The sequence below is a fragment of the Pteropus alecto genome, unplaced genomic scaffold, assembly GCF_000325575.1.
Source record: "Pteropus alecto unplaced genomic scaffold, ASM32557v1 scaffold88, whole genome shotgun sequence".
Classification (NCBI taxonomy): Eukaryota; Metazoa; Chordata; class Mammalia; order Chiroptera; family Pteropodidae; genus Pteropus; species Pteropus alecto.
Window position 1 is genome coordinate 20,049,332 of NW_006494611.1, and position 11,426 is coordinate 20,060,757.

The following is an 11,426-nucleotide window of genomic DNA, read 5'->3' on the forward strand; positions in this document are numbered from 1 at the left end:
GGTTGATGAATATTCTACTCTTGGCACACAGCACTTAAAATGTGAGGAAGGTACACATTATCTGATATTACTGAGTTATGAGGTTCGATTCTACATTGATAAACATATTTTACCTATTTTAAAATTTAATACAAAATATTATAACTCATTGTATTAAATATGGTGATATTTAAATCAGATCAAATAGGAGGCAGGGTTTCCTACAGAACTAAATAAACTCAGTGTAATAAATTAACTATACCTGCCCTGACCCCCACCATCTGTCACCTAGCTGTAGGAGAGTCAGCAGAACCCTCTTTCCTCAAGGCCATAATTGGTCATAATTCCTGAACCTTTTTCTATTTTCCCTATGACCTAACATGTGCCAAAATACAATCTGTTTGGAAAAAAATTTAACCTGCATTCCTAAGCATATTTGTTTCCCCATTTACTCATAGACTGAAAACTTTCTGTGGACAAGGAGCCTACATTTAATATTTTGGGGGTGCATGCCCTAAAGTACTAGGGTAGCATTTTGCATATAATGGGCACTTATCAAATTTCAATGGGCTGCTGATGGAGCAATGAACTTCACTTTATGTGTCTACCCACCCTGCTCTTTTGTTGCCAGTGAGCAAACTCAATCATTAAAAGTATTTTCAAATGGAGACTCCACTGCAAAAATAAATATTCCCATTTGGAACAAAGATTTGGCTTGCCTACCTGCCTCCTACATAATTTCTCTCCTATATAATTTGTGAGTTTCCCTCCCCTCTTCCTGATCAATTATTTGAAGATAATGAGTCCTTGTCTTTTATCACACACACTGTACCATGCTTAGCACATAGTAGGAACTCAGATATCGACCAATTCATTATTAGCTTTCGAATCATGGCAACTTCAAGGGCATCTTGGAAAGAGAGGAAGGAGGTAGGATCTACTCTGCTCTTGAAACCCAATACTTGGCTTAGCTTTCCTAACTCAACACAACAGATTCTGTCCAAGCTTAACGACGATTAAACTCCAGTGGACATACACATTTCTTAATGGACTGAATTTGTTATATGTATTATTCACATATACTGGGAATATTTAGGAAAACGAGACTAGAAAGTAACATTTCACATTTCCCAAGGTCAGGAAATTCTTTCTCCACATTTCAACATCTTAAGAATTTAAGACCAACTATAGATTCTGTACCACACTGAAGGTGCGCAACATGTTGATTATTGACATGTTGGTTATTGTAATTACTATTCCACAAATGTTAATATGGCATCTAAAAATCCCTTATACCTTTCCCCTTTTACTCTATAATACCTCCCCATCTATACAAACTTCAGGTAAACCAAGGATAGGGCCATATCTGCCCAAGAGAGACCTGGTTCATTCCTGATTCTCAATAAAAGATATAGTGATTTACTTGTTTCTTAGGCTCATTTTCTAAAGTTAATATAAACAATTTCTCCTTTGTATCAAAATTTCAATTTGTTCCAAATTGTAGCCAAATCTAGATCATGGATCTTAATAAGGCCTAAAGGAATATGTGGCATTTAATTCATGTTTGAATTTCAAGTAGAGTTATCAATAAGCCAGAGGAAACTGCATAGGACTGATAGAATTTGGGATAGGAGAGGTACCAGTGTAATTAGAGGCATTACTAAAAATTTGTTTAGAAGAGGTTCTTAATATGACCTCTGAAACCCAAGGAACTAGAACACAGACCATTACAAACTTTTTTAAAAAATGTACCCGTCCCCTTCTTAACTTTGGGATCATTCTACTTCAAGACTATCACTGACTATACCTGGTCATGGTCCCAATTATAGATGTAGTAGGTCAGTGTGTAATTATAAATATCCTAGAGGTAATGGAGCACAAAATAAACATATACATTAGTGATTATTCAATCATCTCTTCCTTTTCTAAATTTTCATAGCAATTGTTCATTTTCTGACATCAACCTTTTTAAAATAGAATTGTGTATACTGCTTCTTTTATTATTATAATTAGAATAGTCTCAAATATTTGTATTCACTGTGCCCCTCACCCCAAAAAGGGTAAAACTCAGAGAGTAGCCCAATGGTAGGGCACTCGGCTTCCAATATGTTTTTTTTTTTAATATATATATTTTTTAATTTATAAGCAGGACAGCATTCTTACATACTTTATTATTTGTATATTATGACATAAATGGCATAACATATACTTTCTAGTTCACTTTCAGCTTCTCTTTTCCTGAAGTTAGTCTCTTATCTCCCTAGACGGGGTATTCCTGGTCCAGGAAGGGTCTGACTTGGGATCAAACACAGGCATTCTCAAGCTTTGCGATATGAAATACTAATGAGGAAGTCGGGCGCTAGGCCTTAAGGGTTTCTTATCTCTCCCTGCATTAACCCACCACTGAGAAGGGGGAACCAGCGAAGGACGATTGACCCGGCCGTTGGACCCTGTCCGCTTTTGCTCTGGCCACTTTGATCTCGCCTGTCTGCCTAATCAAGTTCATCTACTGCTGCGACTGCTCAGATTCAAAGAACATTAAATAGTTTGATTATCGGATGGTCATTTCCCTCTTTTCTCCACCGTGATTTAATTTCCAAACACCAGTCTCACGCCTCCCTCTCTAAACTTCCCATCAAAAGAGAATTAGTTCTTTTTCCTTCTAACCCTCGTTTGATGTGCAAATTTCCTTCTCTTTGCACATTTTTCTCGTGGTGGCGCGGCGGGAAGGGGGTGGTGAAGGAAGGAAGAGGGGAGGAAATCAACGAACTTAAAGCCAAGGAAGGACCTCACCCCAAATCTGCAAACCGTGACTCTAAAGGGTTAATTAGCAATTGCACTGGGCACCTGGCCCTTCCCGATGAAAGGTTTTGATATAGACTTTGAATTACTGATCGTGCTGTATTTAATACTGAATATTATTTATGTGTACAATAAAAATATCACTACAGGCATAAGAGAGAGGAGAAAAGAGCTTTTGCAGATAGCATCACAATTCCATTCTGAAAAGTATTTCAGATTCCGATAACTCCTATTGCGTGGCAAGGACACCCGAGTTGCCAAAATTCTTCCCTCTGGCATTTATTAAAGTCGTCTGCTCTAATGCTCACTGATTACGATCACTCCGAAGGTGAGCTGCACGAGGGGAACGACTGCGCTAAGGAAGGGCGGGGTGAAGAGTGTCAAAGGCCCCCCTTCAAGTACACAAACACACCCCGTCCCAGCCCCTCCCAAAGCTTTGAAATCCCATCCCGGCTTTGTTGTCTCCCCCGGAGGGGCTGGAATGCTCAGAGCCCGCAGTATAAAGGCAGCGGCGGTGGCAGTGGCGGCACAGAGCTCCATGCGTCCCGCAGTTGGGACTGTATTACTGCTGGAGGCTCCCGGAACCCCGACTCTGCAGCCGCGCCAGCCCGGCTTCGTGGGGATCAGGGTTGCAAAGTGATATTCCTCCTTTCTCTCTCTCTCGAGTTCTTCCGAAATGAGGGCTCTGGGAGCAGTGGGAGCTGCCCGGGTCTTGGTCGCCCTGGTAGCGGCAGCTCTCTACGGCCACTCTCTGCTGGGAGTGAGTGCCACCTTGAACTCGGTTCTCAACTCCAACGCCATCAAGAACCTGCCCCCACCGCTGGGCGGCGCTGCCGGGCACGCAGGCTCCCCAGTCAGCGCGGCTCCGGGAATTCTCTATGTTGGAGGGAACAAGTACCAGACCGTTGACAACTACCAGGTGAGAGGGGTCCCGGGGATCTAGGAACGCTGTAACCCTGAAGAGGTATCATCTATGGAGAAGAGTGTAAAACGAACATGCCGAGTGCGTGCGGTTCAGGGTGCATTTGGAAACTGCATTTGGGAGGAGTGGGCAGCAGTAGCTTTTGGACAGATGGGCGGAAAAGAACTGTAATGAGCGTCCAGGTCCAGGAATTTGGGTACCTGGATGCCTAGGCGCCTCATCCTTTCCGGGCTCCCTCCCAGCAGCCGTACCCGTGCGCGGAGGACGAGGAGTGCAGCACGGATGAGTACTGCGCGAGTCCTACCCGCGGAACGGGCGCCGGCGCGCAGATCTGCCTCACCTGCAGGAAGCGCCGAAAACGCTGCATGCGTCACGCTATGTGCTGCCCCGGAAATTACTGCAAAAACGGTGAGTACCTTAGCTCCCTACTGGACTCGAACTGTCCCGCCTTTGCTCACCTGCGGATGGGAGAAAACGTTCTCTGCTCTGCAAGTGCTGCGGCGCCACCTGCAAATGGGTATTCAGCATGCAAGTTTCTTCTCAAATATCATCATTGCTAGTGTTTATTTCGGAGGAGAGAAAAGTACAGGTCTTGGAGCTCCTTATCTTCCTCTGTGTTCCTCATTCATTTAACATGACAGCTTATCTCGGAGTGTACCCCTCCATAAAAGATTTTTTTTTTTTAATTGGGACAGCCTTTATGTCAATTGAGAAAGAAGATGAGGGAGATGAGATTATACAGAGTCCAAGAAAAGCACCATTGAAGTTTAGCTGCCCTGTCCATTTTTCTTACAGTGCCCATCTCGTCTCTGCCAGAGAGGAGAATTCTGGCCTCTCCGTCTTACCCCCTGCCTCCATCTCCTGCTACCTTAAAATAAGTACTCCTCTCCCCAACCACAGATCCACTAAAATTTGATGTCTCAAATAGGTAGACTCAGACAGCCAAAGAAGACTCCAGAAATAAACTTAAGGGTGGCGATCCTTCTTAGGACACAGTAATACTCCGGGATGAACTAACTAGATCTCTGTAATATAGAAATTACACAGTAAAGTAACTGATGGGTGAGATTGCAATCTTCCAGGCAGCTGGTGTTATATTTGCTTAACTTAGTCTGGCAGTACCCATATAGCATCAAGAGCAGAGAAGTTATTTTTAAAAACAGTTTTTAAGTGATCAATTTTCTGTTTCTTACCCCAAGGGTGATATAAAAATGGGTAAAAGTCTCACTATCACTACCCCAGTTGGTAAGAAAGTATTTTAAATGCCAATATTCGGGATGTTGTGTATGCCTGACAGTGTACACATTGATACTTCTGTCCATCTGGGGGTTTGCCCTAACACTCTTGGCTTATGGTTAAAATCATGTCACTGCAATGAGGTCTCTCAAGTTGGTGTCGGCATGACAGACTGCCACTATTGCAGCTGTAAGTAAATAGTAGAACATTACAGCTTGAGAGTTAATCACTGCCTCCTGCTTTCTTAGGAATATGTATGCCTTCTGATCATAATAATTTCCATCGAGAGGAAATAGAGGAAACCATTATTGAAAGCTTTGGTAATGATCACAGCACCCTGGATGGGTACCCCGGAAGAACTACACTATCTTCAAAAACATATCATAACCAAGGTAGGTTAAGGGACCTTAAGACTCATTCTTCTTTGTTAACACATCAGAAGGGTCTTTTGGATCTTAATGAAATAATGCCTGTTTAGCAGTGACAACATACTTTTCTTATTGTCTCTTCTTTCCTAGGACAAGAAGGTTCTGTCTGTCTCCGATCATCAGATTGTGCCACAGGGTTGTGTTGTGCTAGACATTTCTGGTCCAAAATCTGTAAACCTATCCTCAAAGAAGGTCAAGTGTGCACCAAGCACAGGAGAAAAGGCTCCCATGGGCTGGAGATATTCCAGCGTTGTTACTGCGAAGAAGGTCTGTCTTGCCAGATTCAGAAAGATCACCATCAAGCCAGTAATTCTTCTAGACTTCACACCTGTCAGAGACACTAAGCCAGCTGTCCAAATACAGTGGACTCTTTTATATAATATATGCTATGAAAACCTTTTGTGACTTTCGCCACATCAGCCCTTAAGGATGTACAAATTCTGTGATTACAATTAAGCATTCCTATAATACCTTCTGAAAATCTGGAGTGTAAGAGCTTTGTTTCTTTATGGAACTCTTCTGTCACTGATTGCAGTAAATTACTGTGTTGTAAATTCTCAGTGTGGCACTTACCTGTAAATTCAGCTTTTAATTATTTTTTCTAAAGGTGCTGCATTGTCTATCGTTCCTCTTGTTATATAAATTTTTGTGCACATTGATTGTTATCTTGACTTTGATATATATTCTATATTGAATTGTAATAAATAATATCAGCTCTACTTCATAAAAAACTAGAATGCAAGGAACTTTTGGAATGACAAATGATAGGTATCTAAAATTTATCATGAAAATACTAGCTTATTTCCTGAAATGTACTATCTCGGTGCTTAGATTATATTTATCTCTAGGCTGTGGAAGTTCTTGAAATAAAATTTTACATTTAATACCATGAAATGTTACAAGTATAGATAAATTTTGGCATTGTGACCTTAGAGGGGTGTGTATGTTCTACAAGAAGAGCAGTGTAAAATGTTTAAAGATAATCAGAGAAAGATATTGTCTAAATAAAAGGCAATATTGATCAATTCTAGAGTAATTTTAAAGAAATAGGTGTTCTTCACTAATGAACTCAAATGATCATGGTGTATGAGATTAAATCTTACTAGTTTCAAAAATAGTTTCCAATAAATTGATAGTATCAACCCAAATGGTTAATAACTGTTGGGCAACAAAGGAAATTTCCCACAAAAGTCATACCAGAAAGAGGATGTGTATGTGTGGACATACGGTTAACAAACACATGCAGATTTTGTACCAAGTTAATTTGAAGTATCTTAAATACTACATCATGCCAGGAAGACTTGTTCTAATTATTTTGACTTTAAAATGGTTATGAAGAAAAACCACAATTCATGCCCTTCTTTTTATCTCTTGCTAGGTGAGATGAATATTTCAATTTTTGCTTCCCCTGAATTCTATTGATTAGAATAAGGATATGAGTATATTGTTCAAAGGAAAACCCACAGAAATGAAATCAAACTAGCTTTACATTTTTTATCTGCCAACTTTGATACTGGCAACTCTAATACTGGGGAAGGAAAAAAATGGTTGTCTCCATTTACACTTATTCTGTAATATTCTAAAAGTCTACATAAAAACCACAAAAAGTCAGATTTAAGGCACTCCAAAGGACAGTGATTGATCAATTGTTCAAGTTTCCTTAATGTAGATGTCCTAGAATGTTTGTTTCAGTATTCCTGGAAGTAGTTCAATTTCAAGGGGGTCAGCTAAAGGGCCACAAGGATTGGTTGGCTCTTCATTGAGAAGGAAACTGGCAGTATGTCTGTTGTTATATTCCTTTTGTCTGGAAGTTTCAGCTTCCTGACCCTGGAGAAACTTTACGTGTGCATGTTTTCTTAAGTGCCAGAAGGCCAATTCTAAGGCCTGCCATCTCCAGTAAAGCACAACAGAGGAGAAGAAACAGAAAACCCTTTCTTTGAAAAGTAGAAAGAAGGTCCTCTATTTAAGAGGTGAAAGGAGTGAACGTTTCAAAGGTTTGGTTATGGGGTCCCTTTCTACAGGAACTGACTGTGGCCAGAGATGCTCCTTCTCTGCACATCTTAGTACATCAATCCTAATTCTAGCCCTTTTTTCTTCCCATCCTATGATGAAATGAGAAACCAGCTAAGGAGGGACACCTCTTCTCCTTGTCCAACTGAGCTGTTAAGAAGAGATAAAAAGAAATTCTACACATTTATAATGATGAGAAAGAGTATTAAGGAAACTAGATACTTTATTAACTGGTTATGGAGGCTGGAAGATAGAAGTCAGATATAATACAAATTTAAAAGGGGATCGTTTAAGGAATCGCCAACATTTTAGATAGTGGCTGCTTATGATTCTACTTTTAAACAATTTATTTGAATGGAAAATACATGCACTTAGGAATGCATTCACAAGGTATTTGATCAAATGATAGCATACTCTACACACTGTCCTGCTGCTTGCTGTTTTCACTTTACGTGTCTTGCAGATCACTGTATAATAGAGAAGTGCCTCCTTCTTTTTAATGACTGCCTTAAGAGTGTAATATGTTGGTATGGCTATGCCATCATTTATTTAAAGAGTCATTATTGAGAAACATTTAAATCGTTTCCAGTGTTTTTGCTATAACAAATATTGTGCCATGAGTATAGAATTTTTTGTGTGTCATTTTGCTGTCAAAATTGTAGGGTGAGATAACGACTGACTTCTGAAGCAAAATCAAAAATGTGCTTTCTGTCGACACCCATAAGAGGTGGCGTGGGCAAAATGTCATTCCTCTTAAAGGGCCCATACACTGACTTACTTCCTAACAGACTTACTTGCTCTGACCTCTAGTGATGGAGCAGGAACTCCAAATGGGCCAGGGACATAGGGGAAGGAACTGAATTGCCTGGCTTCAGGGCAAAGTCTGGAGGGACAGCTTTCTTCCAGACAGAAGTGCTGGCAGAAGCCATTGCTCCTTTGTTGAGTCCTCCCCTCACCCAGTGTGCAGACCAAGCAGATACAATGTCTGAGTATCCTTCAACCTAGATAACACTATTTGCCCTGCTCAAGTGATTCCCTGAGATTCTACCCAACCCAACATTCAGGACTACCCAAACTTCTTCCTGTGTGTGTGTGTGTGTGTGTTTTATACACAAATGGCCTGTCTTGGCTCATGCTATAGACTTTCCTAAGATCTCTCAAAGGTTCACAAACTCCAAATAAGCAATGTCTGGCCCCGTACCTCTTGCTAAGTAACCCTAAGCCCAGCACCAGTGGCAGCCAGCCTTGATTTGTAGCTTAGCCTCTCCCAGATATCTCCAAAGCCAGCACAAGTGGCAATCATTTGCAGATCCTTCTGTAGGTAATACAGAGTAGACTCAGGCAGAGCACAGGCAGCAGCTAAACTTAACCTGCAACAGAGCCCCTCTCAAGAAGCATCAGAACCAACACACCCAGTGGCCAGCTTTAGACCACACCAGAGTACTTCCCAATCACCTCAACAAATGACACACTCAAAGGGCAGACTTGGCAGGTGCCAGAGCAAATCTTGCTCTGTAGAGGCAGCCCCTGCACAACAGCTGTAATCATAATCAGTCCTCACAACCAATTTGCATGAAGAGAAATTTCTGCCATTGATGTGCAAACGGCAACCAAGGCCCAATTACAATAGGAGGGCACACACAACCCACACAAGAGATTCACCTGTAATGTCTGGCTCAGGTGATCAGGGAAACTGCACCACTGGGCCCTACAGGACACCTACTACATAAGGTCACACTATGAAGACTAGGAGACATAGCAGCCCTACCTAATACATAGAAACAAACACAGTGAAACAGCCAAAATGGGGAGACACAGAAACATGTCCCCCTCGAAAAAAAGCTCCAGAAAAAATAAAAACTAAACAAAATGGAGACAAGCAAGCAACCAGATGCAGAGTTCAAAACACTGGTTATAAGGATGCTCAATGATCTCAGTGAAAATTTCAACAGAGATATGAAATATAAAAATGGAGATAGAAAACATAAAAAAGAACCAGTCAGAAATGAAGAATACAATAACTAAAATAAAGAATACATTAGAGGGAATCAATAGTAGATTAGATGAAGCAGAGTATTAAATCAGGATGAAGTAGCAGAAAACAGCCAATCAGAACAGCAACAAGAGAAAAGAATAAAAAATAAATGAAAAGAATAGTTTAAGGGGCCTCAGTGACAACATCAAGCATACCAACATTTGCATCAGAAGGAGAGCAAGGAATTGAAAACCTATTTGAAGAAATAATGATGGAAAAAATTTCGAACTTAGTGAAGGAAATAGACATACAAGCTCAGAAAACACAGTCCCAAACAAGATGAACCCAGAGAAGCTCACACCAAAACTCATCATAATTAAAATACTAAATGTTAAAGACAAAGAGAATTTTAAGAGCAGCAAAAGAAAAGCAGTTAGTTACCTATCAGGAAGCTCCCATAAAACTGTCAGCTGACTTCGCAACAGAAACTTTTCAGGACAGAAGGGATTAACACATAATATTCAAAGTAATGAAAAGCAAGGACCTACCACCAAGATTACTCTGCCCAGCAAAACTATTATATAGAATCAAAGGACAGATAAAGAACTTCCCAGACCAGAAAAAGTTAAAGTTCATCACAACCAAACCAGTATTACAGTAAAAATTAAAGGAACTCTAAGAAGAAAAAAGATTAAAAATATGCATAGAATGGCAATAACTACATATCTATCGATGATTACTTTAAATGTAAATGGACGAAATACTCCAATAAAAAGACATAGGGTGACTGAATAGATAAGAAAACGAGACCATTACATGTGCTGCCTACATGAGACTCACTTCAGATCAAAAGACGCACACAGAATGAAAGTAAAGGGATGGAAAAAGATATTTTATAAAAAAATTTAAAAAGTTGAGTTAGCAATACTGATACTAGACAAAATAGATTATAAAACAAAGATTATAACGAGAAACAAAGAAGGATTTAGTGATCCCACTTCTTGCTTTTTAGTGGAAAAAAAAAACAAAATACTACTTAAAAGGGACATGTGCATTTATATGTTTATTGCTGTATTATTTACAATAGCCAAGATATGGAGGCTACCTGGGTGTCCATCACTGGGAGAACGGATAAAGAAGAGGTGGTACATATATATAATAGAATATTACTCAATCATAAAAAAGAATGAAATCTTGCCATCTTTAACAACATGGACGTACCTAGAGGGTATTGTGCTGAGTGGAGTAAGTCAGATAGAGAAAGACAAATGCCATATGATTACATTTACATGTGTAATCTAAAGAACAAAATAAACAAATAGGGAGAACGGATAAAGAAGAGGTGGTACATATATATAATAGAATATTACTCAATCATAAAAAAGAATGAAATCTTGCCATCTTTAACAACATGGACGTACCTAGAGGGTATTGTGCTGAGTGGAGTAAGTCAGATAGAGAAAGACAAATGCCATATGATTACATTTACATGTGTAATCTAAAGAACAAAATAAACAAATAAAACAGAACAGAAATCGAATGGGGATGTAAAGTATAGCATAAGGAATATAGGCATTGTTGTAATAACTATGTATGGTGTCAGATGGGTACTAGATTTATTGGGGTGATCCCCTTGCAAGTTATACAAAAGTCTAATTACTATACTGTACACCTGAGACTAATATAATATTATATGTCAACAGTAATTGAAAAATAAATTATTAAAAAAACATTTTCTTCTCAAGTTTCTTTTATTTCAATGAAGAGAACCCATTTAAACTAGAGGAAGTAAAAAAGATACATTGGTTGAGGTGCTACCTCTCATAAAAATCAGCATGAAAATCATTCTGCAGACTAGTTTCATTTGCTTGCTAATGATTTCTACTGTATTGTAATTTGCATATGTCTGCAGTCACATAAATTCTATACCCAATATCAATGACCTTCAGGCTCAGTCATATTCAGCAAACTGCTTAACCTCTCAGACTATTTCAGATTTCTGGGCAAGGGTTCTGATTGGCTCAGCTTTGACCAGAGGTTCACCCCTAGTCCTATTGGCTAGATTGGTTACCCA

The 11,426-nt window shown here is 39.6% G+C and overlaps 1 protein-coding gene across 1 annotated transcript; it reads left to right on the forward strand.

The window, feature by feature from the left end:
- Positions 1–3,311: 3,311 nt before the first annotated feature.
- DKK1 (dickkopf WNT signaling pathway inhibitor 1) lies at positions 3,312–5,842 on the forward strand. Its single transcript, XM_006925987.1, has 4 exons — positions 3,312–3,700; positions 3,949–4,111; positions 5,188–5,331; positions 5,458–5,842. Exons 1-4 carry the CDS (start codon positions 3,458–3,460, stop codon positions 5,709–5,711), a joined length of 804 nt encoding a protein of 267 aa, XP_006926049.1. The 5' UTR covers positions 3,312–3,457; the 3' UTR covers positions 5,712–5,842.
- The last annotated feature ends 5,584 nt before the right edge of the window (positions 5,843–11,426 follow it).

What these genes read in the sequence shown, in the direction of transcription:
- DKK1 (XM_006925987.1), top strand. Translation starts at nt 3,458, where the DNA reads ATGAGGGCTCTGGGAGCAGTGGGAGCTGCCCGGGTCTTGGTCGCCCTG. An exon ending in AGACCGTTGACAACTACCAG is followed by an intron (nt 3,701 to 3,948) that starts GTGAGAGGGGTC and finishes CCCTCCCAGCAG; the next exon opens with CCGTACCCGTGCGCGGAGGA. An exon ending in AAAAACATATCATAACCAAG is followed by an intron (nt 5,332 to 5,457) that starts GTAGGTTAAGGG and finishes CTTCTTTCCTAG; the next exon opens with GACAAGAAGGTTCTGTCTGT.